Below are 23,819 nucleotides of genomic sequence, written 5' to 3'. Positions count from 1 at the left end.
TCTCCCCACTCTCCAGTCCACCCCTCTAGGTCATCACCGAGCACCGAGCTGAGCTCCCTGTGCTGTACAGCAGCTCCCACCAGCTGCCAGTTTACACACGACGGTGTGTGTGCCAGCGCTGCTCTCAGTCCGTCCCAGCGCTCCGCCCCCGCTGCGGCCACAAGCCCACTCTGCACGTCTGTGTCCCTGCCCTGCAGATAGGTTCATCTGTACCATTTGTCTGGGTTCCATAACAGATATATGTTAATATGCAGTGTTTGTTTCTCTCTTTCTTCGCTCTGTATCAGGCTCTAGGTTCATCCTCCTCACTACAAGTGACTCAGTTCTGTTCCTTTTTATGGCTCAGTAATATTCCATTGTATATATGTATCACAACTTTATCCATTCATCTGTCGATGGATATCTAAGTTGCTTCCTCTCGTTTTATTTTTAACCACTTTTTTTTTTTTTTTTTTACTGTAGAACTGGTTTTTCCTCCTGCAGCATCTGTACACCCCTACAGGCAGACAGCAAAACCTGCAGGTGCTCAAGCCCCTTACATGAGATGTCGTAGTATTTGTGTATAACCTAGGCACACCCTCCCATCAACTGTCAATCATCTCTACAGTACTTACAATGTCTGATACAATGTAAATTCCATGTACATAGTTGCCAGTGCCTGGAAGAGTCAAGTTTTGCTCTGGGGGACTTTCTGGAATTTTTTTCCCTGAGTATTTTCAATCTTTGGTTGGCAGACTCTAAGGATATGGAACAAGTGGGTATGGATGGCTGACTGTGTGAGCAAAGACTTCTAGCACCTTGTTGTAACGGGGGTTTGGGAAGCAAGGGAAGAATGTGGTTATCCAGCAGTAGGGTGATTAAGCCAGCAATGGAATGTTACCCAGCCATTAAGAATCATCTTTCTGAAGTGTTTTAGTTTTAGTTTTAATTTGGGAGGAGGCATCAGCTATCCTATTAAGTTTAAAAGAGCAGGATACAAAATATGGTATAATTTGACTTCAGGAAAGCGAAAATGTCTGCAGACAAAGGGTGGACAGAAAAAGGCCAAAACATTAGCCATGGATATTTTGGTATGGTACAGGTGACAATTTTAAAAGATGAAAAAAAAACCTACTAAAACTTTCAATAATGATTGTGTATTATTAGAAAAAAATAATCAGAAAAAAAATTGGATTTTGAAAACAGTTAGCTGAGTATTGCTTAACCTGAGGTATGATCTCACCTTGACCAGAAACCTTTTTGAAAAGCAAGTTCTGCTCTTCTACATAAGAGGCAACTTGAAACTCTTTTCTTTTACTGCCTTGTTTAAAAAAGAAATTACCACCCCAAAGACTGTGTGAAGAACTGACATGTCTACACGGGTGTCCTAACGCAGGCTAGGTGCTGTCATAAGGGAGGGTTAGGTGTCCTCTTGCCATATGCTCCCTTCTCTGCTTCTGCCTCTTTGTGTCTTTTATTTTGGTTTTTAGAAATAATTTTTACTTCCGTAAGTAAAGCCTGAATAAATTCTCCTTGTGAAAAGTTAAAGCATTACAGAAAGGCCTGAAGTTCTCTTTACCACTATCCCAGCCCTTCTTCCCCACTTCCTTCCAGAAAGCAAAAGATAAGTGTAACCTTCCAGACCATTTCTGTGAATTTAACTGCATTTCTACCTACCCACAGAAATGATATATTGCTTTCTTTGTTTTTTCATGACCAAATAACCTTATGTGCATTAGAGAAACAGCCGTTTCGTACACCTGTCTCTCCCTCATTCACTTTTTTTTCTTTTTCTGAATTTACTGGTCTCATGTATTTTGTCTTCTGTGAACTACTAGCTCATATCCTTTGCCCATTTATAAAACTGTGGTAAAATATCCATAACTTAAAATTTACCATCTTAATTGTTTTGAAGCAAACAGTTCTGTAGTAATAGATATATTGACACTGTTGGGCAACCGTGACCACTGTTTATCTCCAGAATGTTTTCATCTTCCGTATTGAAACTCTACATCCATTAAACGGTAACTCCCTATTTTCTACTACCCCTAGACCCTGGTAACTGCTATTCTACTTTCTGTCTCTGTGAGTTTGACTGTATACCTTATTTAAGTGGAATCAGACAATATATCTGTTCTTTTGTACCCTGTTTATTTCACTTAGCGTAATGTCCTCGAGGTTTATCCACACTGGAGCATGTGTCCGAAGGTCATTTCTACAGGCTGAATATGAACGACTTTCCAGTGTGTATGTGTGTGTGTGTGTGTGTGTGTGTGTGTGTGATGTACACACCGCATTTTGTTTACCCATTCATAGGTCAGTGGACGTTTAGGCTGTCTCCACCTTTCGGCCGTTGTGAATAGCGCTGCTGTGGACGTTGGTGGACATATATATCTGTTCAAGCCCCCGCTTTTGATTTTGGGGGGTCATATACCCAGATGTAGACTCACTGGATCAGATGGCAATCTATTTAATCCTTTGAGGAGTCACCACTCCGCTTTCCACAGCGGCTATAGCCTTTTACCTTCCCTTGGCATGGATGTTCCATTCTCCATATCCTCACCAGCACTTGTCATTGTCTGTCTTTCTGATAACAGCCACCTCAGTAGGTGTGAAAGTGATGTCTCACTGTGGCCTTGATTTGCATTTCCCTAATCATAGGTCACGTTGAGCATCTTCTCATGTGTTTATTGGCCATTTATATGTTTTTTTTTTTTAATGTCTATCCTAATCTTTCATCCATTTTTGAAATCAGTTTTCTGTGTTTTTATTGTTGAGTTTTAGGAGTTTTTTTTTTCTAATATATTTTGAGGAGAAGGCAATGGCACCCCACTCCAGTACTCTTGCCTGGAAAATCCCATGGATGGAGGAGCCTGGTGGGCTGCAGTCCATGGGGTCGCTACGAGTCAGATACGACTGAGTGACTTTGCTTTCACTTTTCACTTCCATGCATTGGAGAAGGAAATGGCAACCCACTCCAGTGTTCTTGCCTGGAGAATCCCATGGACAGAGGAGCCTGGTGGGCTGCCGTCTGTGGGGTCGCACAGAGTCGGACATGACTGAAGCAACTTAGCAGCAATATATTTTGAATCTTAATCCTGTATCACATACATGGTTTGCAAAACCTCATGCACCTTTACAGCTGTACCACGTCCCCCATCCACTTAGCTATTAGCTTCTGGTGCCTTGTCTAGATAAACTGGCTGTAGCGAACCTCCTTGTACATGGCCGTCAAACACACAGTCACATGTTTCCCTGGGCAGATCCTGAGAAAGGTTGCTGGATTGTAAGATAGGAAAATAGTAGACATTGCCGCGCTGCCCCACAGTGTTGTAGGCAAAACTGGGCTGAAGGGGACGTTCAGATGTTCTTTGGGAGGGAAAAAGCTAACAGGGCTGCCTGGGGCTGTAGGAGGAAGAGGGAAGGAATAATACATCTTTAGACAGGGAGGGTAAGGGTCTGACCCCAGGGTTTATTGCACCAGTAACTGGCTACCAGCTGTCAAGGCTGCTACTTCTCCTCAGGTCACCAGCCATGATTCGACATGGGTCGGGGTGGCAGTATTCAGGGTCACAGCCATCTTGCCAGTTCACTGAATGCAAATCACAGAGAAGAAACATCGGCTTAATTTATCTGGAGAGTCACTGAACTCCCAGAAACTGCACTGAGAGGCAGGCCCCTCCTATATTTTTATCTTCTTTATCTCATGGCAGTGCTGATTCAGTGTAATATATTGGTCCTTAATAATATGCTCAGGGAAGGGGGTGGTCAGGATCAGGAATCAATAAACTTTGGCCCCAGGGCCAAATTTGCATGCCACCTGTTTTTGTGAATAAAACTTTATTGAAACACAGCCATGTCCATTTGTTTACATTTTATCTATGTAATATTGCTTATGTATCTATGTAATATATACTATTATGTACCATCTTTATAATATTACATATCTATATAATATTACATATTATATATCTATCATCTATGACTGCTTTTTGTGTTATAGTGGCAGAGTTGAGTAGTTGCTACAGAGACCTGCCAAGCCTAAAATGTTTACTAGCTGACCTTTTACAGCAAAAGTTTGCCAACCCCTGATGTAGATTTAATTGCAGTATAAATTCATAAGCTCATCAAACTTTTATGTGTATCTGTTAAGCTTGATTCTACTCAGATTGAATTCCCTGGTTGTCCAGGCGTTAGGCCTTGGTGTTTTCACTGCTGAAGGCTGGGTTCAATATCTACTCTAGGAGTTAAGATCCCAAAAGCCAGGTGGCGCGACGAAAAACAACAATGACAAAAAGAAAAAAGTAAACCATTCAGAGGACTCCTTCAGGCTGCCTCATAGAGCTTGATGCTTTGTAGTAATAGAAATTCAGATGCAAACAAGGCCTAATGGTCCTGGGACAGTCCTGTAGAGAAGGAGCTAGACAGAAAGTGTAGGGGGGAACAGTTAGATGTTTAAGGGCCCTCCTGTCCCTCCAAGTTGAGAGTTAAACTCATTTTATTCAACATTAATCTTGCAACAGTAAGTTTCTGTTGATGATAGTAATTCAGATATCTGAAAGTCGGTTACTAAATGCTGCGGCCGCATGAAAAATTACATTCATTCAGCAAATTCCAGGTGTCTACCAGCGTCCTAACTGGGTAAGGCTACAGGGAAGAGTAACAAAAGAGATATAATTCCGGGGTGAATTTTCCAGTCCTTCCATTTTTAATTAGCTTTGACACATCTTTCTGCACAGGTTTTCTTGGTTAGTTGTTGTGTTGGTTCACTTAATAACTGTTGCCTTTTTTGATTCCAGCTTTATCCTGCCAAGAGGTCACTGACGAAGAGGTCTTGGATGCAAGCTGCTTGTTGGACGTCTTAAGAATGTACCGATGGCAGATCTCTTCGTTTGAAGAGCAGGTGAACACGATATTCAAAACAGGTTTCCTCGGAGACTCCTTCCCATTCATGAGCTGGGGCCTCAGCTCCAGAAACAGCTGCTTCGCTGCAGCGGGAGGAGTAAATGCCAGCCTTGACCTTGCAGTTAGTGGCCAGGCCTGTGTGGATGTTTCTGTGACGTTTCAGACAGCCTGAGTGTCCTGAGACCAGGTTGTGATTGGGGACAGAGAAGATTCACAGGACAGGGCGTAGGCACGCTGTCGCCAGGGAGGGGAGATCTTTTTAGTTCTCGAGTGACTTTGCACTTCAGTGGCTGATGGGGACACGTGAGGCCTTCAGAGAGACGTGAGTGACTCTACCTTCTCCCCTTCTCCAGAAGACAGCGCTGGGGCTGACAGCGTGAAGCTCTGGGGACCGACAGTTTCGCCCCCGTGGGTGTGCACTTCCGGCAGCACCTCCTCCCATCCGCTAGTGTTCCAGGCTGGCCCCGGCCAGCTTTGTGCTGGCCACTGCCGCCTCCACTGTCCATCCCTTGGACCAGAGCCTTTGGACTCCCCATACTGTGGGGCTGAAGTGAGAGGCATTTAAAAACTCAGAAAAGTGAGGTGGGAAGGCTTTCTCACCCCCCTTTTCTTTAAAGATGGTCTCCGTTTCCACTTTAATCGGAAATCATGTGTGTGTTACTTTTTAAACACGATGTTGAGAATATCTCTGCTTTCTCATGATGCTTCTTGACTAATCCATTACATGTCGAAATATTTTTCCATTTAGAAACTACTTTTGTAATCCTCCTCTGGTAACTGGAATTATTTAGCTACAATTCACATTTCTCTAAACTGACAGAGCGACTGGAGTTTAGTTCTTCAGGACATCAGATACCTGTCAGCCAAAAAAAAAAAACCATACAGCCTTAAAGCCGAGAATCGGGTTTTATTTGACGGGCATACTGAAGGCAGTCCTTAAGCAGGGAGACGGCCTCTCAGATAGCTCTGGGGGCTTCTCCGAAGAGGTAAGGGAGCAGCCAGGATATATCAAGTGTTTGCAAAAAGAAAAAAACCAGTAGTCAGAACATCGAAAGATTACTGTTAATTAAAGAAAAACCGACTGCCCAAGTTAATGAATTAAGCACTTTTCTACGTAAGGGAAGATGCACACATCTGGGCTCATTGAAATCATTCCTTCAGTGTGCACCTTAGCTATCTCGGGCCTATATCCTGCTTTTCTCCATCCTGAATCCCCTCAGGGTGCACAGTGTGGGGCAACTGCAGGGTCTGGTCTGGTGGCCACACCATCCTTTGCTTACTGATGTGACGAGTGACATTCTTTGTCCACATTTCTTAAGTCCTGCTCTTCTGTCAAGGACCCACTTGGGTCCCAGTTGCTCCTGGGGAGTGTTTCCAGGGTCTGACTCTGAGCCGCATGGTGCTGCGGTGCGTGTGGGGCGAGAAACCACGTCTGTCTATGGTTCCCTTCCTCTCTGAGCACATCAGAACATCTAGCACGGGACCTGGTCCACACCTTCACTGTTAGTGATCAGGTCAGCCAGCCACTTTTATAGCCGTTTCCATTGAACACACTGGGCCTTGAGAAGCTGGAAAGCAAACTCTACCCAGCTTAGCCATAGAGGGTCTGCCTGGCGGTGCACACGGCGGGTGGTTCTGGCGTTGCCCAGCCTCTGCAGCCGCTCTGAAGAACGCTCTGCCCTCTTGACAGGACGCCCACGAGTTATTCCATGTGATCACTTCATCACTGGAGGATGAGCGGGACCGCCAGCCCCGGGTCACACATCTGTTTGATGTGCATTCCCTGGAGGTAAACTGTTAACACTCTCAGTACATCCAGTGTGGTCTGTGCACATCGAACAGGTGCGGGGGACACAAGTGTGATTTTCCTACAACTTTAAACTGAAAAGTAAAATTCGATCAAAAGCCAGTAGTGGGAGTGAGGCTGGGGAAGGGTCTGAACCTTCACAGTTGGCATTCAGTGACTGTGGTTAGCAGTGTTGAGGTTCTTGAAAGTAATCCCTTGCTGCAATTTGCATTGGCCTTGAGAGGAAAGAGTGTATTCCCCCCGCCCCCACTTTTAATACAGGAGAGCAAGGAGCCCCAAGAATGCTCAATGAATCTCATTTCCCTGGCACATTGTAAATGTTAGAGAGTTGATAAAAGTTAACTAGTCAAAGGAGGAGGGTGCAGATATTCCAGAGAGGAAAGGTGTCCAGTTGCATTTGGTGAAGGAATAGGTACAGAAATCAGTCCAAAAGCAGTTAAGGCTGCTTTTAGGAAGCTTAGCTTAAAGTTGATTTTTAAACAGGGCAGTCAGCACAGAAACAAGAGATTTAAGCGGGGATTGAGGGTGGGTGGCCAGAGGGAGAGCAGTAGGGTTTTCAGCCTCTTTCTCTTTCTTCCCCTGCAGCAGCAGACAGAAATAACTCCCAGACAGATCACCTGCCGCACCAGAGGTAGTCGTTTCCCTTGAACTGTAACGTGTGAGATGTGTACCTTTTTGATAGGACAGTAATTTGCTTTATGTTTTCTAAAAAGAATGTTTTTTTTCTTGTGACATCCATCCCGACTTGGAGTGTGTGCATTTGAGAGGAACTTGTGTTTCGGAAACAGCTCTAAACTGTCCCCGCAATGAGCATCTCGAGTATTCCATCACAGCCGAGCCCTGCTCAGTTTCTGCTTAATGGACCTGTTTCTGCCTCAAATGGTGGTCTCGCTCTACCTTCTTGAATTGGTCCTGTAACTTAACAAGCTGAAGGTGCCATGTCCTCCGCATTTGCACTGTGGCCAGCTCTTCCTGCAAATGTCCCAGGCCTCCCTAGAAGGAAACATGGTTTTCTTAAGAAAATGACATCAGTTCCTTTGTGCACTGGTAGTAATGAGAACAGTTATCTTTTGGGTCCCTGCTCTGTGCCAGTCACCATAATACCTTACAGGAGCCTTCCAGCTGCTCTGTGAAGTTGGTGGTGTGGGGCATGCCCTTAGTCGCTCAGTCGTGTCTGACTCTGCGACCCCATTGGACTATAGCCCACAAGGCTGTTCCATCCAGGGGATTTTTCAGGCAAGAATACTGGAGTGGTTGCCATTTCCTCCTCCAGGAAATCTTCCCAATCCAGGGATTGAACCCATGTCTCCTGTGTTGCAGGCAGATCCTTTACCTGCTGAGCCATCAGGGAAGCCCCAGGTGTGCGGCATAGTGGGATCACAATTATCCCCATTTCCAGAACACTGAGGCTTATAAACATGAAGTCTGGCTCTGGGCCCGGTGACTAAAGAAGCAAAGCCAGGACGCGGCCGAGGCCGGCCTGTCTTCCAGCACGTGGTTCTAACTGGCACACCACACCGCTGTGTTTATTCCACTAACCCCCTCCTAACCCCCAAACCCCAGCTCTTTAGAACCTGCTCATTCTCGTGTTTTCAGAAGTCCTTTTTTTCTGCCTTTGTTTTCTTTTGGCCTTGCCTCATGGCATGCAGGATCTTAGTTCCCTGACCAGGGATCAAGTCCAATATCTGTGCAGTGAAAGCCTGGAGTCTTAACCAATGGACTGCCTGGGAAGTCCAGAAACTTTTCTTTCTAAAGAGGGTGTTTGTACCACGTACTAAGAAGGAGGATGAATTTTGAGGTTGGTGCCAAAGGGCGAGAGGTGGCCTGTCCAAAGGTGTTCTGTGTTTCAGGGTCACCACATCCCACATCCAACCACTGGAAGTCTCAGCATCCTTTTCACGGACGACTCACGAGTAACATGGTCTGCAAACACTGTGAGCACCAGGTAAATACACCACCAGTGCCTGCTATTTTCCGGCAAGGTTTTATTTAAGATTCATGAAGGAGCCGGAGTGTGCCGACTGACATGGGTGTCTGGCTTTTGTCATTTTCTGGGGTCTCTGTGCTTAGTCAACTGACTGCCCACGTTTGGTGAGTGCTGACGTACCAGTTGACTCTCAGATGGCATCTTCTGTACCAAGAGCAGCAAACCTACTGTGGATTGGCGGGGTTTTGAGTCCTGAGGTTGGGTCTGTACTCTTGGTGAACACTACAGATTCTAGGGCTGGTTTTTTTGTTTGTTTGTTTAGCTTTGGTGTGTGTATGTGTGTGTGTTTTGTTTCTGAGATTTTAAAATGTTATTATGCAAAATTTTGAACATGATGCAAAAATAGAGAATTGTACAGCTGTCACCTCAGTCAATTTGAGAATATTTTTATCATCCCCCCACCACACACACGAATAAACCAACCCTGTACCCATTAGCTTCCTTTCTTATTTCTCCTCACACTGTCAGCCCTTGGAAACCACTAATCTGCTTTCTGTCTTTATAGATTTGTCTGTTCAGGACATTTCATATAAATGGAGTCATACAATGTCTGGTGCCCTGAGACTCGCTTCTTTGACTCAGCATGTTTTCAGGGTTCTTCCGTGTTGTAGCCCATACCAGTGCTTTGTTCCTGTTTATTACCAAGTACTATTCCACTGTATTGCTAGACCACATTTTGTTTATCCAGTCATCAGTTGATGGACAGTTGAGTTGTTTGTACTTGTCAGCTATTAATGTATAATGCTACTGTGAATAGTTATGTGCACATTTTTGTGGAAACATGTTTTTATCTCTCTTTAATATTTCCCTAGGAGTGGAATTGCTAGCTCATATGGTAACTCTAAGCTTAACCTTTTGAGAGACTGTGAGACTATTTTTCTATTTCTACCAGCAGTGAATGAAGTTTCAAATTTTTCTACATCCTCATCAACACTTTTTAATCTAAGTTTTTATTTATAGCCATTCTCTTGTGTGCAACATGGTGTCTCATTTTTTTCCCCCTCATTGTGGTTTTAATTGGCCTTATCATGAGAACTTCCCATGTCTCCTGCCAGCGTGGGAGACGTAAGAGATGCTGGTTTGATCCCTGGGTCGAGAAGATCCCCTGGAGGAGGGCATGGCAACTCACTCCAGTGTTCTTGCCTAGAGAATCCCATGGACAGAAGAGCCTGGCAGGCTATAGTCCATAGGGTCGCAAAGAGTTGGACATGACTGAGTGACTAATGATGTTGAATCTTTTTTTTAATAAGTTCTCTATTGATTTTATTATTTATTGTTTTATTTATAAATAAAATTAATTTATTTATTTTTGGCTATGCTGGGTCTTCATTGCTGCATGTGAGCTGTCTCTAGGTGCAGCCAGCAGGGATGTTGTTTATTGTGGAATGCAGGCTTCTCATTGCAGTGGCCTCTCTTGTTGCAGAGAATGGGCTCTAGAGCATTGGCTCTATGGGGCTGTGGTACACGGGCTTAGTTGCTCTATGGCATGTGGGTTCTTCCTGGACCAGGGACTGAACTCATGTGTCCTGCATTGGCAGGCAAATTCTTAACCACTGGGCCACCAGGGAGGTCCCAAAAGCAGGAACTCTTATTAAATGTATTTTGTCGTCTGTTTTTTTTTTTGGGGGGGGTGCCAATTAATCATAAAACATGCACATCTTTCTGTGTAATCATGTATACTTCTACTACAGTATTTTAAATACAGTATTCCACTCTATGTGGACATGATATAATTTACTCTGTCATTCCCTGGAAGTTTCACCCATTCGTGTTTTGCTGTTTTAAATGGTGCTGTGGTAACTACATCCGTGTAGTTATGTTGTCTGTGGTTATTTCCTTAGGATAATATCCCCATTTTGCTGGGTCAGGTATGTTATTGTACAGTTTTTCCAAACTGTCCTTCAGTATTATTGTAGTTCTTATGTTTACAAAGTTGTTCTTAATAGACTTTGCTTCTCGGTAAGTACATTATGTTTAACTATGTTGGGTGTGTAAATATGAAACTGTTTTATAGGCATATACCTTCGACTTGAACCTAAGTCCTTTCTGTATTTCCTGCAATTTATGTTTCAGAGTCCCGTTCGATTCGATACCTTCGACAGTCTTTCCCTCAGTATTCCAGCCTCCACATGGGTATGTACCCATCTCTGGTTTATTTCAAGTCTGTTTCAGAGACATCTGAATCTGAAAGAGCTTTGAGGCATCTCGTGTAACTCAGGTACTACACATGACTCAGACACGTAGTTGGTTGAACCTGTCTTAGTTTTAATCTGTGGTTACCACGACCTGTCGGGGAAGAAGGTGGTTTCTCTCTCGCTGCAGAAATTTTGGCTTTTTCAAATACATATACACACACCTCTCAAGTTCAGAGATGCGTAAAACAGCACAGAAGCGCATACTTTTCTGCAGTATTGGGTCCTCATACCCTTGAATCCGTCCAGAATAACAAATCTAGGATGCTCTGAACTCTCCATTTTGTTCAGGAAACACCCACTTGTGTCTGTGAGGCCTCGCAGCCTACCTAAGCAGAGTAAAGCTCTGGGCTTCACCCTGTTAGCGGTGTCAGTCCAGCTCTCCTTGACTTGTATTCATGAACGTGCTTCTTGTGCCATAGGGTCATCCACTGACCCTGGACCACTGCCTTCACCACTTCATCTCGTCAGAATCCGTGCGGGATGTCGTCTGTGACAACTGTACGAAGGTATGACTTTAACCCTGGCTGCCATCTCCTGAGCTGGCCCCCATGTCCGGATACAAGGCCTCTCATACCCTTAGCCCTGAGCTCTGTTGACTGGCCCAGAGGCTCCCTGCAGCCACAGCCACCTCCACCTAACTTGCTTAGAAAGTTGGCAGCCCACGGACTATATCTTTTCCCAGATGAGTTGTTTCATTCACAGAATGTTTAAAGGAAAAAAATTGAATCATATGCTTTGAGGTGAGACATGCCCGCTCCAATTTGCTACAGTCCCCTCCATGCCCACCTGTCTCACTCCTGCCCAACTGCCCCAGGAATGTCATCCTCTGAATTAAGAGAAAGTGTACGGGAAAGAATTTTTGAAGACACAAAACAAAACAGATGACAGGCAGCCAGTGCAGAGTTTCATTGCGGCCTCTTTGTTTCTCTTGCTGCAACAGTCACAATTATTTAATGACTCTTGTTTTTGTTCAGTTGCTAAGTCATGTCCAACTCTTGGTGACCCCGTGGACTACAGTATGCCAAGCTTCCCTGTCCTTCACTATCTCCCGGAGTTTGCTCAAACTCATGTCATTGAGTTGGTGATGCCATCCAACCATGTCATCCTCTTTAAAACAGTGAAAGCGAAAGTCGCTCAGTCATGTCCGACTCTTTGCAACCCCATGGGCTCTACAGTCCATGGAATTCTCCAGGCCAGAATACTGGAGTGGGTAGCCATTCCCTTCTCCAGGGGATCTTCCCAACCAAGGAGTCCAACTGGGGTCTCCTGCATCACAGGTGGATTCTTTACCAGCTTAGCTACCAGGGAAGCCCATTTAAAACAGTGAAACCAATTTGCAAATATCTGGGCAGCTGAGTTCCTTTGGCAGGTGGATGCCAAGTGCCCAGTGAATGCTGGGCTAACTCCAGCCTGGCCCTCTGCTCTCTCTGAGGGTCCTGTTTCAAGAATTTCTTCAGAGAGATGTTTCCTTTATTTCAGATTGAGGCAAAAGGGACGCTGAATGGGGAGAAGGTGGAACACCAGAGGACCACATTTGTCAAACAATTAAAACTGGGGAAGGTGAGCCTATGCCGCACACCTGGCCAGCTCTGCCCCTGGAGCCCCCCAGATCTAGCTCTGCTCCCAGGACCCCCGGGTCTGGCTCTGCTCTGGGGGCCCCCCAGATCCGGCTCTGCTCCCAGGACCCCTGGGTCTGGCTCTGCTCTGGAGGCCCCCCAGATCCGGCTCTGCTCCCAGGACCCCTGGGTCTGGCTCTGCTCTGGGGGCCCCCCGGGTCCAGCTCTGCTCCAAGGACCCCCCGGGTCTGGCTCTGCTCTGGGGGCCCCCCGGGTCCATCTCTGCTCCCAGAACCCCGGGTCTGGCTCTGCTCTGGGGGCCCCCCAGGTCTGGCTCTGCTCCCAGGACCCCCAGCTCTGGCTCTGCTCTGGGGCCCCCGCAGATCCATCTCTGCTCTCAGAACCCCGGGTCTGGCTCTGCTCTGGGGGCCCCCAGATCCAGCTCTGCTCCCAGAACCCCAGGTCTGGCTCTGCTCTGGGGGCCCCCCAGATCTGGCTCTGCTCCCAGAACCCCGGGTCTGGCTCTGCTCTGGGGCCCCCCGGGTCCCGCTCCGGCCCTCCACTCCTCCCGTCTCTCCGCCGCAGCTCCCGCAGTGCCTGTGCATCCACCTCCAGCGGCTGAGCTGGTCCAGCCACGGCACGCCCCTGAAGCGGCATGAGCACGTGCAGTTCGGCGAGTTCCTGATGATGGACATCTACAAGTACCACCTCCTGGGACACAAGCCCGGTCACCGCAGCCCCGAGCAGTGTGAGAAAGCAGGGCCCGCGCTGGAGCTGCAGGACGGGCCGGCAGCCCCCAAGTCAGGTGTGTGTCCAAGGGGCAGAGACAGGGACCCTCCGGGCCCTGGCGCCACCAGGGCCAGGCTTGCCCGATGGCGCTTCAATTCTTGAGAACAGCAGGATTGGGGGTGAGAGAAGGCGGGTTTCATAAAAGAGGTTAAAATGATACAGTGATGTCTAGTTTTTAAAAGCTCTATGACGGATGGAAACACACAGGCAGGAGGGAGGAAGGTTGCTTTCTGATCTTCTGGCTAAACAATAATTGACTCGCCTCAGTCCACTGAATTTCTTCTTTTCTGCCCCCATACAGTCACCTAGTGAATATATTCAATTTTTAATTGAGGATAATTGCTTTATAATGTTGTGTTGGTTTCTGCTGTACAACAGTGTGAATCAGCTATGTGTCAAAGTCACTCAGTCGTGTCTGACTCTTTGTGACCCATGGACTATAGCCTGCCAGGCTCCTCTGTCCACACGATTCCCCAGGCAAGAATACTGGAGTGGGTAGCCATTTCCTTCGCCAGGGGATCTTCCCAACCCAGGTCTCCTGCATTGCAGGTGGATTCTCTACCGTCTGAGCCACCAGGGAATCAGCTATAGGTATACATATATCTCCTCCCTCTTGAGCCTCCCTCCCATCACCTCCTTTAGACAGGAAATGTGGGGAGGCAGTATCCTGGCTGAAGATCCCTAAACATCTTACTTGGGTTGCTACTTCTTTACTGAATTGCTGATTTATCCGATCCCATTACAATCCTCCCTTGAGGTTAATCCTTGACTCAGGCACCAGTGAAGCCAGGTAGCTGTTATCACCTTCAGTCTCACTGAAGAGAGAACCAAGGCTTCCAGAGGCTGAGTGCCAGACGGGGCATCTGGAACTGGAATGGAGTGTGGGGCAGTTTTGTAAAGGTCTTGTATGTAATGTGTTTAGTTCTTCATTAATGAGGGAAAACCCACTGACTTTAAAGGCTCCAAGCCTGAACATCCTGTCCTGTTCCACCCTCCCTCCACAACCGCCCACCTCGTTTGCTGCTCCTAGTCAAGCCAGTACTGTCTTCCCTGCACTCTGGCCTTTCCCCACCTAGTGCCCCTCACTACTTTTATTCTTTTTTTTTTTTTTTAATATTTATTTTTATTTATTTATTTGGCCCACCAGGTCTTAGTTGTGGCATGTGGGACCTAGTTCCCTGACCAGGGGTCAAAGCTGGGCCCCCTGCACTGGGAGCACAGTCTTAGCCACTGGACCACCAGGGAAGTCTCCGCCCCCTCAATACTGTTATTCGTTTTTACATCCAGCTGCGTGGCCTGGCGGAGAAGGCAATGGCACCCCACTCCAGTACTCTTGCCTGGAAAATCCCATGGACGGAGGAGCCTGGTAGGCTGCAGTCCATGGGGTCACTAGAGTCGGACACGACTAAGCAACTTCACTTTCACTTTTCACTTTCATGCATTGGAGAAGGAAATGGCAACCCACTCCAGTGTTCTTGCCTAGAGAATCCCAGGGACGGGGAGGCCTGGTGGGCTGCCGTCTATGGGGTCGCACAGAGTCGGACACGACTGAAGTGACTTAGCAGCAGTAGCAGCGTGGCCTGGCAGGACATCACTCACAGGGGGACGGAGCTTTGTCCTTTCTCAGCAGATCCACAGATTAACTTTGAGAGTAGAGCAGCAGGGGTGGGAAGAGGGCCCAGTTTTAAATCAAGGGCCTCTTGGCCTCACTTTCTCCTCTCCCAGGTAGGGGCGCAGGTCTGCTAGTGTTCAGAATGTGGTGGTTAAAGAGGCCAACAGTGTAGCTGGTCGGTATTAAAGGCCCCCAAATATGATACTTGAAAGGAGAAGAGATGTAAACATCTCTTAAATTATCTCATCTGCACCCGTGAACACATCCCTGCTGTCTCCGCCTGCCAACTGCCGCTCCTCAGAAGCTGACATTCGGAGAAAAGAGAATGTTTGGATCAGTGCTTTTCAGCAGGGAGTCTGGCCCCCAGGGGCACCGGGCTGGGATCTGTGCTTTTCAGCAGGGAGTCTGGCCCCCAGGGGCACTGGGCTGGGATCAGTGCTTTTCAGCAGGGAGTCTGGCCCCGGGGGCACCAGGCTGGGGCTGGTGGCGTGTTTGGTTGTCTCCGCTGGCCGGGAGAGGAGGCGCTGGTGTGAGTGGAGGCCAGAGGTGCTGCTCAGCATCCTGCAAGTGACCGGGACAGCGCCCACAAAGGGCGACCAGAGCCTCAAGGTTGAGAAGCCTTGGTTTTGGTCAGGCCAGTAAGCGGGCCACTGCTTGGCTCTGACATGTGTCTTTAGCAGCCAGGCCTGGAAATTTCAAAGATCCACAAAGCTGTCACAGTGAGCAGGAGGCTGGGAGGGGGATACAGTTTTTCTGTTTGGGAATAAAGCAGGTGAAGACAAACAAGTAGCAAGTTTTATGAATCAACATAGTACAAAATCAAGTTATCTATTTTTCCTTTGTAGCCTTATCAGGGAGTTAAATCTCAAGCTAAGCAAAAACCACATTTTGTTTACCCAGAGCTGCTGCTCATCTTAATCGCCTCGGGCCTTTTTCTCTTGCAGTTCGCAATCACCCGGGGGGCCCCAAAACACAGATTTTCATGAACGGCGCCTGCTCCCCGTCTTTGTTGCCCGCCCTGCCGACCCCCATGCCTTTCCCCCTCCCAGCTGTTCCTGACTACAGGTGAGCTGCTCCTTAGACTCACAAGCCTCATACACTGATTGTTTTAAAAATAAGAATTATGAAGTCCATAAATCATAAATATTACGGGTACGTGTGTATACATGTACATATGTAAGAAAGTATGTACACAGAGTATAAAGAAAGAAATTAGGTCTCTGGGACACCACCCAGAGATCACCAGTTAAGTCTTGGTTTTCCTCTCTGTAAAGGTGTGTGTTTGTGTGCATATACCACACAATGCAAGCACACCTTCAGAACTGGATGGCCCACCAGGCCAGTCAGTGGAGGTCTGCGTTTTAAGCATTGTATAGCGTCCAGCTGTCAGGCTGCGCCATCATCAGTCCCCTGTCATTGAATCCAGCTAGGGTCCTCTACTCTTTGCTTTTGCCTCTAAACCTTCCTCGTTGTATTTGTAAACCACTGGCGTTTGTTCCTACCGTTCAGCTCCTCCACATACCTCTTCCAGCTGATGGCTGTGGTCGTCCACCACGGGGACATGCACTCTGGACACTTCGTGACCTACCGGCGCTCCCCGCCCTCGGCCAAGAACCCTGTCTCCGCCAGCAGCCAGTGGCTGTGGGTCTCCGACGACACTGTCCGCAAGGCCAGCCTGCAGGAGGTGCTGTCCTCCAGCGCCTACCTCCTGTTCTACGAGCGCGTCCTCTCCAAGATGCAGCCGCAGGGTCGGGAGTACAAGTCTGAGGAATGACCCTGCCCTGCCCCAGGGCTGGAGAGCCGCCAGCACTGTCCCAGCCCTGTGTGTCTGTGCGTGTGTGTGGCGTGTGTGCGCGCGTGTGAGCAGCCCCACTAGAGTCCTGTGGCCTTCTGGTGTGGTGTAAGAGCAGGCTCCACAGAGGAACTGGCGGCCCCGATTCACACCAGATGAGGCCCCCACCCCCTCCCCGCACAGCTTGCACCAGGGTGGTACCGGGCACCATGTGTGTCTAGACCGTGTCTTGTCACTCACCCGATACAGGTAATTAAAAGGAACCAGACTCCAGAAGCCACCTTTTTTTAAATATATTCTGATGCATCAGGTGTTCTTAAAGGGGAGTTAACTCTGTCTGACCCTCCAGGGCTTCAGCGTAGATCTTTTTAATAAGCAAGCAAGGCCCACGAAAACTGATGAATTAGTGAAATCATTAAAGGCAACAATTTCACAGAAAAAAAAAGTGCCTTTCACTCTCAACTGCTTTTGTAGCACGTCCCTTCTGGAAAACAGACCTCATCTGGGAGTCACACGGACAATTTTTGCAAAGCTCTGATTGTTGCAGAGTGACCGAATGGAGAGCAGAGGGACAGCTCAGAGGACGCCTGGCACACGCCCGCCTTCCCTTTTGTACGTCTTTTTCTAACCTTTCAGAGTCTTTACATGTAGTGAAAGCTCATCTGCCAAACCCGCCCCTCGGGGGAATTCTGTCTCTACTTCATCAGTGACAAGTGACCAGCTTCCTCGCTGCCATCATATTGCGTGTCCTGGACTCTGAGAGGTGTGGCCACTGCTTACTACATAACTGCCCGGACAGCCAGAACCTGGCGGCCTCTGCACTGCACCCACGACCACCCTGCTCCGTAGAAAACCCTTTCTCACGCCAGGACCCACCGTGGACCATTACTCTCACCTATTTATTTATTGCCCACGTGGCGCTCCTGAGGTTTACAGGTGGAGCTGGGGGCCATGACAGACAGACAGACAGACAATCCTGGCCTCCGCACGAGAGCTGGATTCAGAAGGAAGGGCACAGATCTCACTCGGGGCCTCCACCTCTCCACACCTCGGTTTCCTCATCTGTAAAGTGAAGAGTTCGATTCCATGGCCATCAAAGTCCGGCCCATCCCATCCCACAAAAAAGGAAGAAAGAAGTTTAAGAAAACTTTTGAAACACACAATGGCGGCTGACACCTAGTCCCATCATCCTGTCCTAGATCCATATTCTACACGTGTTGGTTTCCAGTACCTCATACAGAAGGCCCCATCTGATCACCCTCCCCCATCCTCAGGTAAGTCTCATGAAGGCAGCCCAGGGCCAAAGGAATTTCGAGGACACAGCGGTATCTATGTTTTAACTAGATTTTTTTATTTAAAAAAGAAAGGATACCAAGTCCAGACTGATTCCTCAGAGTAAGATTTGGAATCAGGTGCATCGTGGTCACCCAGGTCAGGCTGAGGACCATGCTTCCCTAGCGGGCAGGCTGGCGACACTCCCAGACAAGACCCTGGTGTCAGCTGAACCCAGCGGAGGCCCAGGCAGTCCCCATTCCACTGGGCCAGGTGTGTGTGCGTCCCGAGGACTGGGAAGTCCTGCTACGGACACAAACAGACTGTGAGAGTTCTCCAGACCGCGAGCATCAGGGAGAAAGGAGCAGCGTGAAGCTTCTCTGCTCCCGGCAGGTGTCCCTTCCCGACTTCGTCGCAGACCCCAGCTCTGATGGGGAAAGGAGCGTCCCTGTGATACCCGAGCCTGGGGCAACACGTGCCCAGGTCACGTGGCCTTCACCTGCCTGGCCAACCGTAGCTTTGTGCACCTGCCCTTCTGCCGCTGCGTACTCTGAAATCTGCCATCAAAGAGAGGTGCCGGGTGTGAACAGTGCCCCCTTTGAATGTTTGGTTGTAAGCAGACCTTTGGTCAGAGGCCAGGGACTGGGCCACGGCTACGGCTGTAAATGTGAATGATCTCTAGGCACATTCTCTACCCCTGCTTCTTCACATTGTAAATTATTAGGCGTTAGTTAGCAGCCAAATAATCTTATTTCTAGCATTCAGTTATTTACAGTCACTTCTTTTTTTTGCAAAAACCCGAGTCAAACTCATAGTTTATGCCATAATAACTGTTGATTTATGTATTTGCTAAGGTACCTTTTGTATCTGCTGTATTATAGCAATAAAAGAATCATTTTGTTAGGAAAAACATCAACTGGTATTCTTTCATAATTCACCAGTCTGATACAAATGTCCTCTTTCTCTGAGTTCTGCGTTGTACCCGTAAGAAGCCCTGCGCTTGGGTGAAACCCGTTCCATGTTCCCTGTTGGTAAAAGAAACAGCAGCTCCCTCTAGGAGTGGAGAGCGAAGGAGCCAACAGAAGCGCTTGCTGTTAACAATGTTGTTCGCTTTGTAGTAGGCAGGATTTTCCGAAATGTCAGATTGACCCGGGGAGCCAGAACCTTCTTTCGGACTGGGAGACTGTGGTACCAGTGAGTGTTGGTCGGGTGGTTCATCATGAGTAAGCTGCCATGGGCCAGCTGGAGCCTGACCACCTCCAGCCTCCGGGACGGGTGCTTCCCCCGGGAATCCTTATGCCGGAAGACGAAGTCTCTGCAGGCCCCAAAGGAGACAGAGGCGATTGGGCTCCCGGGAGCCAGTTCTCTCTCATCATCCCTGTGCTCGCCAATGTGGTCCTGGCCGTCTTTGTACCTGCAGTGAGAAAATGAGCAGAGTTCACAGTACAGTCCTCTCTGGAAACGTGCCACCCACATCGGGGCTCCTCGTCCACCAGCCAGGAAACAGTGCCACAAACCCAGGTTCGTGCAGGGGCTGAAGGGCCGCCCCTGGTCTACGTAGTGAAGCTAGCCTTTCACTTTGTTATCAACCCTCTGATCACAGGCTTTCAAACAGCCCACCAGTAGGGCATTCCCTGGCGGTCCAGTGGTTAGGATTCCACGCTTCCACTGCCTCGGCCCAGGTTGGGTCCCTGGTTGGGGAACTAAGATCCCATAAGTCACATGGTGCGGCCACAAACAAAAATCCCACACACGTGGATAGAGGCCAAACACGTCTTACAGTACCCCTGATTCATATTTGTAAACCCTTTTTATATAAGATGCCTTCTCTCTGTAACTTAGAATAAAATCTGTATTCCTCGCCTGGCCCCTGCCCACCTCTGAGCTGAGCTCACCCCACACCCCTCTTTCCCTCATACACTGTTTTCTGGCACCACCAGTGGGATTTCCACTCCACAGACACTCCAAACTCCCTCTGCTCTCCCTGCAGAGGCCTGTGGGGCTCACGTTCCCTTGGTTTAGTTATAAGCTCCAATGTCACCCTTTCCTGACCCCTCCTCTAACCATCTTCCCCTAAACCCCAAATTCTCAACCAGGGCAATTCTGCCCTCCCCGGGGCACTCAAGCGATGTCTGGAGACATTCCGTTGCTCCAAAGGGACCCTTGAAAAAAACGCACAACCTAAAAGTTGAAAACCGTGTTTCATTCTGCAGACAGAACTGAGGACTGACGCCCGGGAGGTGGTCTCGCAGCTCTGAGCGATGGCCCCAAAGAGACAAGGCAGGAGCCAGGATAAAGGGGTTTTGCAACAAAAACCAGGTAGTCGGAACATCAAAAGATTCTTGTTAATTAAAGAAAACCAGACGTCACAGGTTAATGAGTTCAGTGTTTTCTGTATATGGGAAGATGCAAGAATCCGTGTGCTGATGCGGCGGGCAACCATTTCTCATCCACAGGGAGCTCCCTGCATCCGGTCGGTGGAGGTCAGGGATGCTGCCCATCTGACACCACAGAAGTCAGCCTCAAGAAGAGGATTATTTGGCTGAAAGCATCGAGTGCTGTTGAGAAACCCTCCCTCTCAGATGTTCTTAGATCAGCCTGTTTAATTTTCTACAAGACATTTATCAATGACTCGTCAGCTCTCGGCCTCTCCCTCCCTGCCAAGGTGCACGCATGCGTGCTCAGTCACATCTGACACTTTGCAATCCCACATCTACGAGGCCATGGACCCCATAACCTCGGTCCATGGGATTCTCCAGGTAAGAATACTGGAGTGGGTTGCCCTGCTCTCCTCCAGGGGATCTTCCCAGCCCAGGGATCAAACCCACATCTCCTGCATTGGCAGGCGGATTCTTTACCACCGAGCCACCTGGAAAGGCCCCCAACCCTGAGGTGGGCGCTCCATAAAGATGAAATGCTGGTGCTGTTCCACTACTACGGCTCCAAGAATGCTAAAGAATTATCTGCTGTACAAATGAGTAAAATGCAGGGGAATCCTAAGTTCTTCCTTTTGGAAGAGACAGAAGATTTATAAAATCCAGTCCATGCTCCTGGGAAAAAAAAAAAAAAGGTAAAGACAGAGTGTCACCTGTTGATGAGCACAAAGTTGAAGGTCTGTCCAGTCACCAGAGAAACACGATCCCGTACACGCTCCAGAACGGGGATCCAGGGCTTCGGAGACAGAGTGAGGCCTGAAAACGTGTAGGTTAGCCCAGTGTCGCCGTAGGTCGCCTGCTTCCTTGGGACACTGTGCCACTTCCCGAACACCTGGACCCTGGCCAGCGCACCTGTGCAGGGGAGAGACGGCAGGGCCTCAGAAGTCTCCACTGGCTCCCTGAGCATTCAGGAGCGAAAGTGCAACAGGAGTGACATCTATTACTCTGGCCGAGGACCTCCTCCTCAACAATGATTGTGGCTCACCCAAAGCCTTCCCATGAGGGCAGTGATTCTTGTCCAACACTGAGAGAAACAGCTCTAGTCCAAATTAAAAAACAAAAACAAAACACGGTAACTTAATTGCTCAGCAGAACCAGAAAAAAGAGACTACAATTGGGGCAATATGAAGTGAGCTTACATGCTAGCACTGTGATGTTGCCAACTGCGGGGATGCAGGGGTGTGGGCATCCAGGGGAGATGGCGCTAATGCAGATCTTGATGGAGGCTGGGTCTCCCATGGGCGTTTCTACACTCCCCTGTGCTCTGCCACCCTGCAGTGGTTCTCAGTGTGGGTTCCAGCGTCAGCAGCACCGGAAACTCTGGACACTAGACTGCAGGGGGTGGGGCCAGCAATGGAGTGCTGACAAGCAACAGAGTCCTCCAGCTGATACTGAGAACTGGTGCACAGGGATTGCCTAGTAACTTCCCAGCTCTCAGCGGACAGGCGATTCCCGTTATTCAGTTTGTATCGCAAGCACCCAGTAAGGTGCTTGGCCCAGAGGTGCCAGGAGTATGTGTTAATTAACAAACTCATCCGTTATTCAGTTCAGTTCAGTCGCTCAGTCGTGTCCAACTCTTTGCAACCCCATGGACTGCAGCACGCCAGGCTTCCCTGTCCATCACCAACTCCTGGAGTTTACTCAAACTCATGTCCATCGCGTCGGTGATGCCATTCAACCATCTCATCCTCTGTCATCCCCTTTTCCTCCTGCCTTCAATCTTTCACAGCATCAGGGTCTTTTCAAATGAGTCAATTCTTCGCATCAGGTGGCCAAAGTATTGGAGTTTCAGCTTCAGCGTCGGTCCTTCCTATGAATATTCAGGACTGATTTCCTTGAGGATGGATTGGTTGGATCTCCCTGCAGTCCAAGGGACTCTCAAGAGTCTTCTCCAACACCACAGTTCGAAAGCATCAATTCTTCGGCGCTCAGCTTTCTTTATAGTCCAACTCTCACATCTATACATGACTACTGGAAGAACCATAGCTTTGACTAGATAGACCTTTGTTGGCAAAGTAATGTCTCTGCTTTTTAACATGCTGTCTAGGTTGGTCATAACTTTTCTTCCAAGGAGCACGCGTCTTTTATTTCATGGCTGCAGTCACCATCTGCAGTGATTTTGGAGGCCCCAAAATTAAAGTCTCTCACTGTTCCTATTGTTTCCCCATCTATTTCCCATGAAGTGATGGGACTGGATGCTATGATCTTAGTTTTCTGAATGTCGAGTTTTAAGTCAGCTTTTTCACTCCCACTTTCATCAGGAGGCTCTTTAGTTCTTCGCTTTCTGCCATAAGGGTGGTGTTATCTGCATATCTGAGGTTATTGATATTTCTCCCGGCAATCTTGATTCCAGCTTGTGCTGGAATCCGTTTATGGCTCTTAAGTTCAGATTTCTCTAAACACAGACACACAGTAGTGTGGACAAACCAGCCACCATCCCCTGCTTACCTGTAAAATATTCCACTTCTTTCTCCAACTCTTGGAAAATCTCGTCTGCTTCGGCTTTGCCAAACAGGATTGTGTAATCGCAGTTCAGGCCCTCCGCTCGAATGCGCCCCCAGGTGAGGCCTGCTGAGTCAACTCCATTCCCTGGGGCTGCTCTCCTGGGATTTTTCTTGCTGTTTCCCTCCTCTTCTGCCAACCCTGCTGGGCCTCCTCCAGTCTGCTCTTGTTCCATCCTTCTCTTAAGGCTCCCAACAGCCCCCTTTACCAGGAATCTGTCCATCTTGTCTCCACAACAGGAAGACCTGGGAGCTGATCGCCAGGCCAAGAGAGATTGCCCAGGGTCTGTCACAAACACCAAAATCTACTCTGCAAAGTGGTCCCACAGGGGCATTCCTCCTATTTTTAAGGTTCCATTTTAAAAGTTGAACACCAAGTCCTATAAAGGAAGAAAGAGGAGGTTAAGGCTGGAAGGATCCCTCAGAGGTGATCTGGTCAGGGGTCTCCCACACCCGGGTTGGTATCAGAATCAGCAGCCTGGCTTGCAAAACCCACGTGCCTGCCACCCACCCCCCCCAAATAGGAATTTTAAAGAAATAACTCCCCCTCTCCCTGCCCCCGCGGAATTCGCATGCCACTGGCAAACCTGGAAACTACTATCCAATCCCTCACTTTATACCTGGGAAAGTGACACGGTGAGAGGAGCAGGGGTTTGCCCAAATTCACCCAGAAAAGCATGTCTCTCTCTCTCTCCCCCTGCCACCCTGCAAAGGACAGGGGTGGATAACTGATAGGCCCTCCCACACAAGTATTAACAGATTAAGTATTGGGATCTTGAAATGGACATGATTCAGAATCTAAATGTTTAACAACGGTTAAACGTGGTCATAAGCAAGCACGCCGAACTCTGATAGAAAATAAGAACTGTAATACGTGCGTTGGGTGGCGGTACCGAGGGTTCTCTTTAAAAATCTCAGCACCCGCTGAACTCCAGTTCCTGTAGACACTCTAGGAAGGGCTGGCGGGGAAGAGAAAACGTTTACCCGCC

General features: G+C 48.4%; 2 protein-coding genes across 8 annotated transcripts in view; one reads left to right on the top strand and one right to left on the bottom strand.

The window, feature by feature from the left end:
* USP30 (ubiquitin specific peptidase 30) overlaps positions 1–18,806 on the top strand; it is a 23,662-nt gene extending 4,856 nt beyond the window's left edge. Inside the window, exons 4-14 of one of the 3 annotated variants that reach the window (XR_011561205.1) lie at positions 4,779–4,882; positions 6,575–6,673; positions 7,277–7,322; positions 8,542–8,636; positions 10,752–10,811; positions 11,293–11,379; positions 12,353–12,433; positions 13,015–13,234; positions 15,775–15,895; positions 16,340–17,896; positions 17,986–18,806. Coding sequence is in view for 2 of the 3 variants with exons in the window: in XM_019977673.2 (XP_019833232.2) it covers positions 4,779–4,882; positions 6,575–6,673; positions 7,277–7,322; positions 8,542–8,636; positions 10,752–10,811; positions 11,293–11,379; positions 12,353–12,433; positions 13,015–13,234; positions 15,775–15,895; positions 16,340–16,604 (1,178 nt within the window). In the remaining variant the exon portion in view is untranslated. Of the gene's footprint in view, positions 1–4,778; positions 4,883–6,574; positions 6,674–7,276; positions 7,323–8,541; positions 8,637–10,751; positions 10,812–11,292; positions 11,380–12,352; positions 12,434–13,014; positions 13,235–15,774; positions 15,896–16,339 lie in introns of all 3 variants that reach the window. The other 2 variants (XM_019977673.2, XM_070769721.1) reach the window with 2 other exon arrangements.
* On the bottom strand, positions 17,953–23,819 carry ALKBH2 (alkB homolog 2, alpha-ketoglutarate dependent dioxygenase). Of its 5 annotated transcripts, none has more exons than XM_019977675.2 (4): positions 23,724–23,819; positions 22,778–23,210; positions 20,983–21,181; positions 17,953–19,308 (listed from the first exon to the last, which is right to left on the bottom strand). In XM_019977675.2, the coding sequence occupies exons 2-4, from the start codon at positions 23,052–23,054 to the stop codon at positions 18,948–18,950; spliced, it is 837 nt and encodes a 278-aa protein (XP_019833234.1). In that variant the 5' UTR covers positions 23,055–23,210; positions 23,724–23,819; the 3' UTR covers positions 17,953–18,947. The 5 variants fall into 5 exon arrangements, with proteins under 5 accessions (XP_019833234.1, XP_019833233.1, XP_019833235.1 ...); XM_019977674.2 differs by having other exon boundaries at positions 23,709–23,809; XM_019977676.2 differs by having other exon boundaries at positions 23,705–23,804.

Source organism: Bos indicus, chromosome 17 (genome assembly GCF_029378745.1).
Source record: "Bos indicus isolate NIAB-ARS_2022 breed Sahiwal x Tharparkar chromosome 17, NIAB-ARS_B.indTharparkar_mat_pri_1.0, whole genome shotgun sequence".
Lineage (NCBI taxonomy): Eukaryota > Metazoa > Chordata > Mammalia > Artiodactyla > Bovidae > Bos > Bos indicus.
Note: the sequence above shows the minus strand (reverse complement) of the source record. Positions and strands in the feature narration are given on the sequence as shown.

Bases quoted from the DNA above. Each gene is read 5' to 3' on its own strand.
- ALKBH2 (XM_019977675.2), bottom strand. From the start codon at position 23,054: ATGGACAGATTCCTGGTAAAGGGGGCTGTTGGGAGCCTTAAGAGAAGG. The intron at 21,182-22,777 runs GTAAGCAGGGGA...TCCCCTGCACAG, and splicing joins AGAAGTGGAATATTTTACAG to GTGCGCTGGCCAGGGTCCAG. The intron at 19,309-20,982 runs GTGACACTCTGT...TTCTCACTGCAG, and splicing joins AACTTTGTGCTCATCAACAG to GTACAAAGACGGCCAGGACC.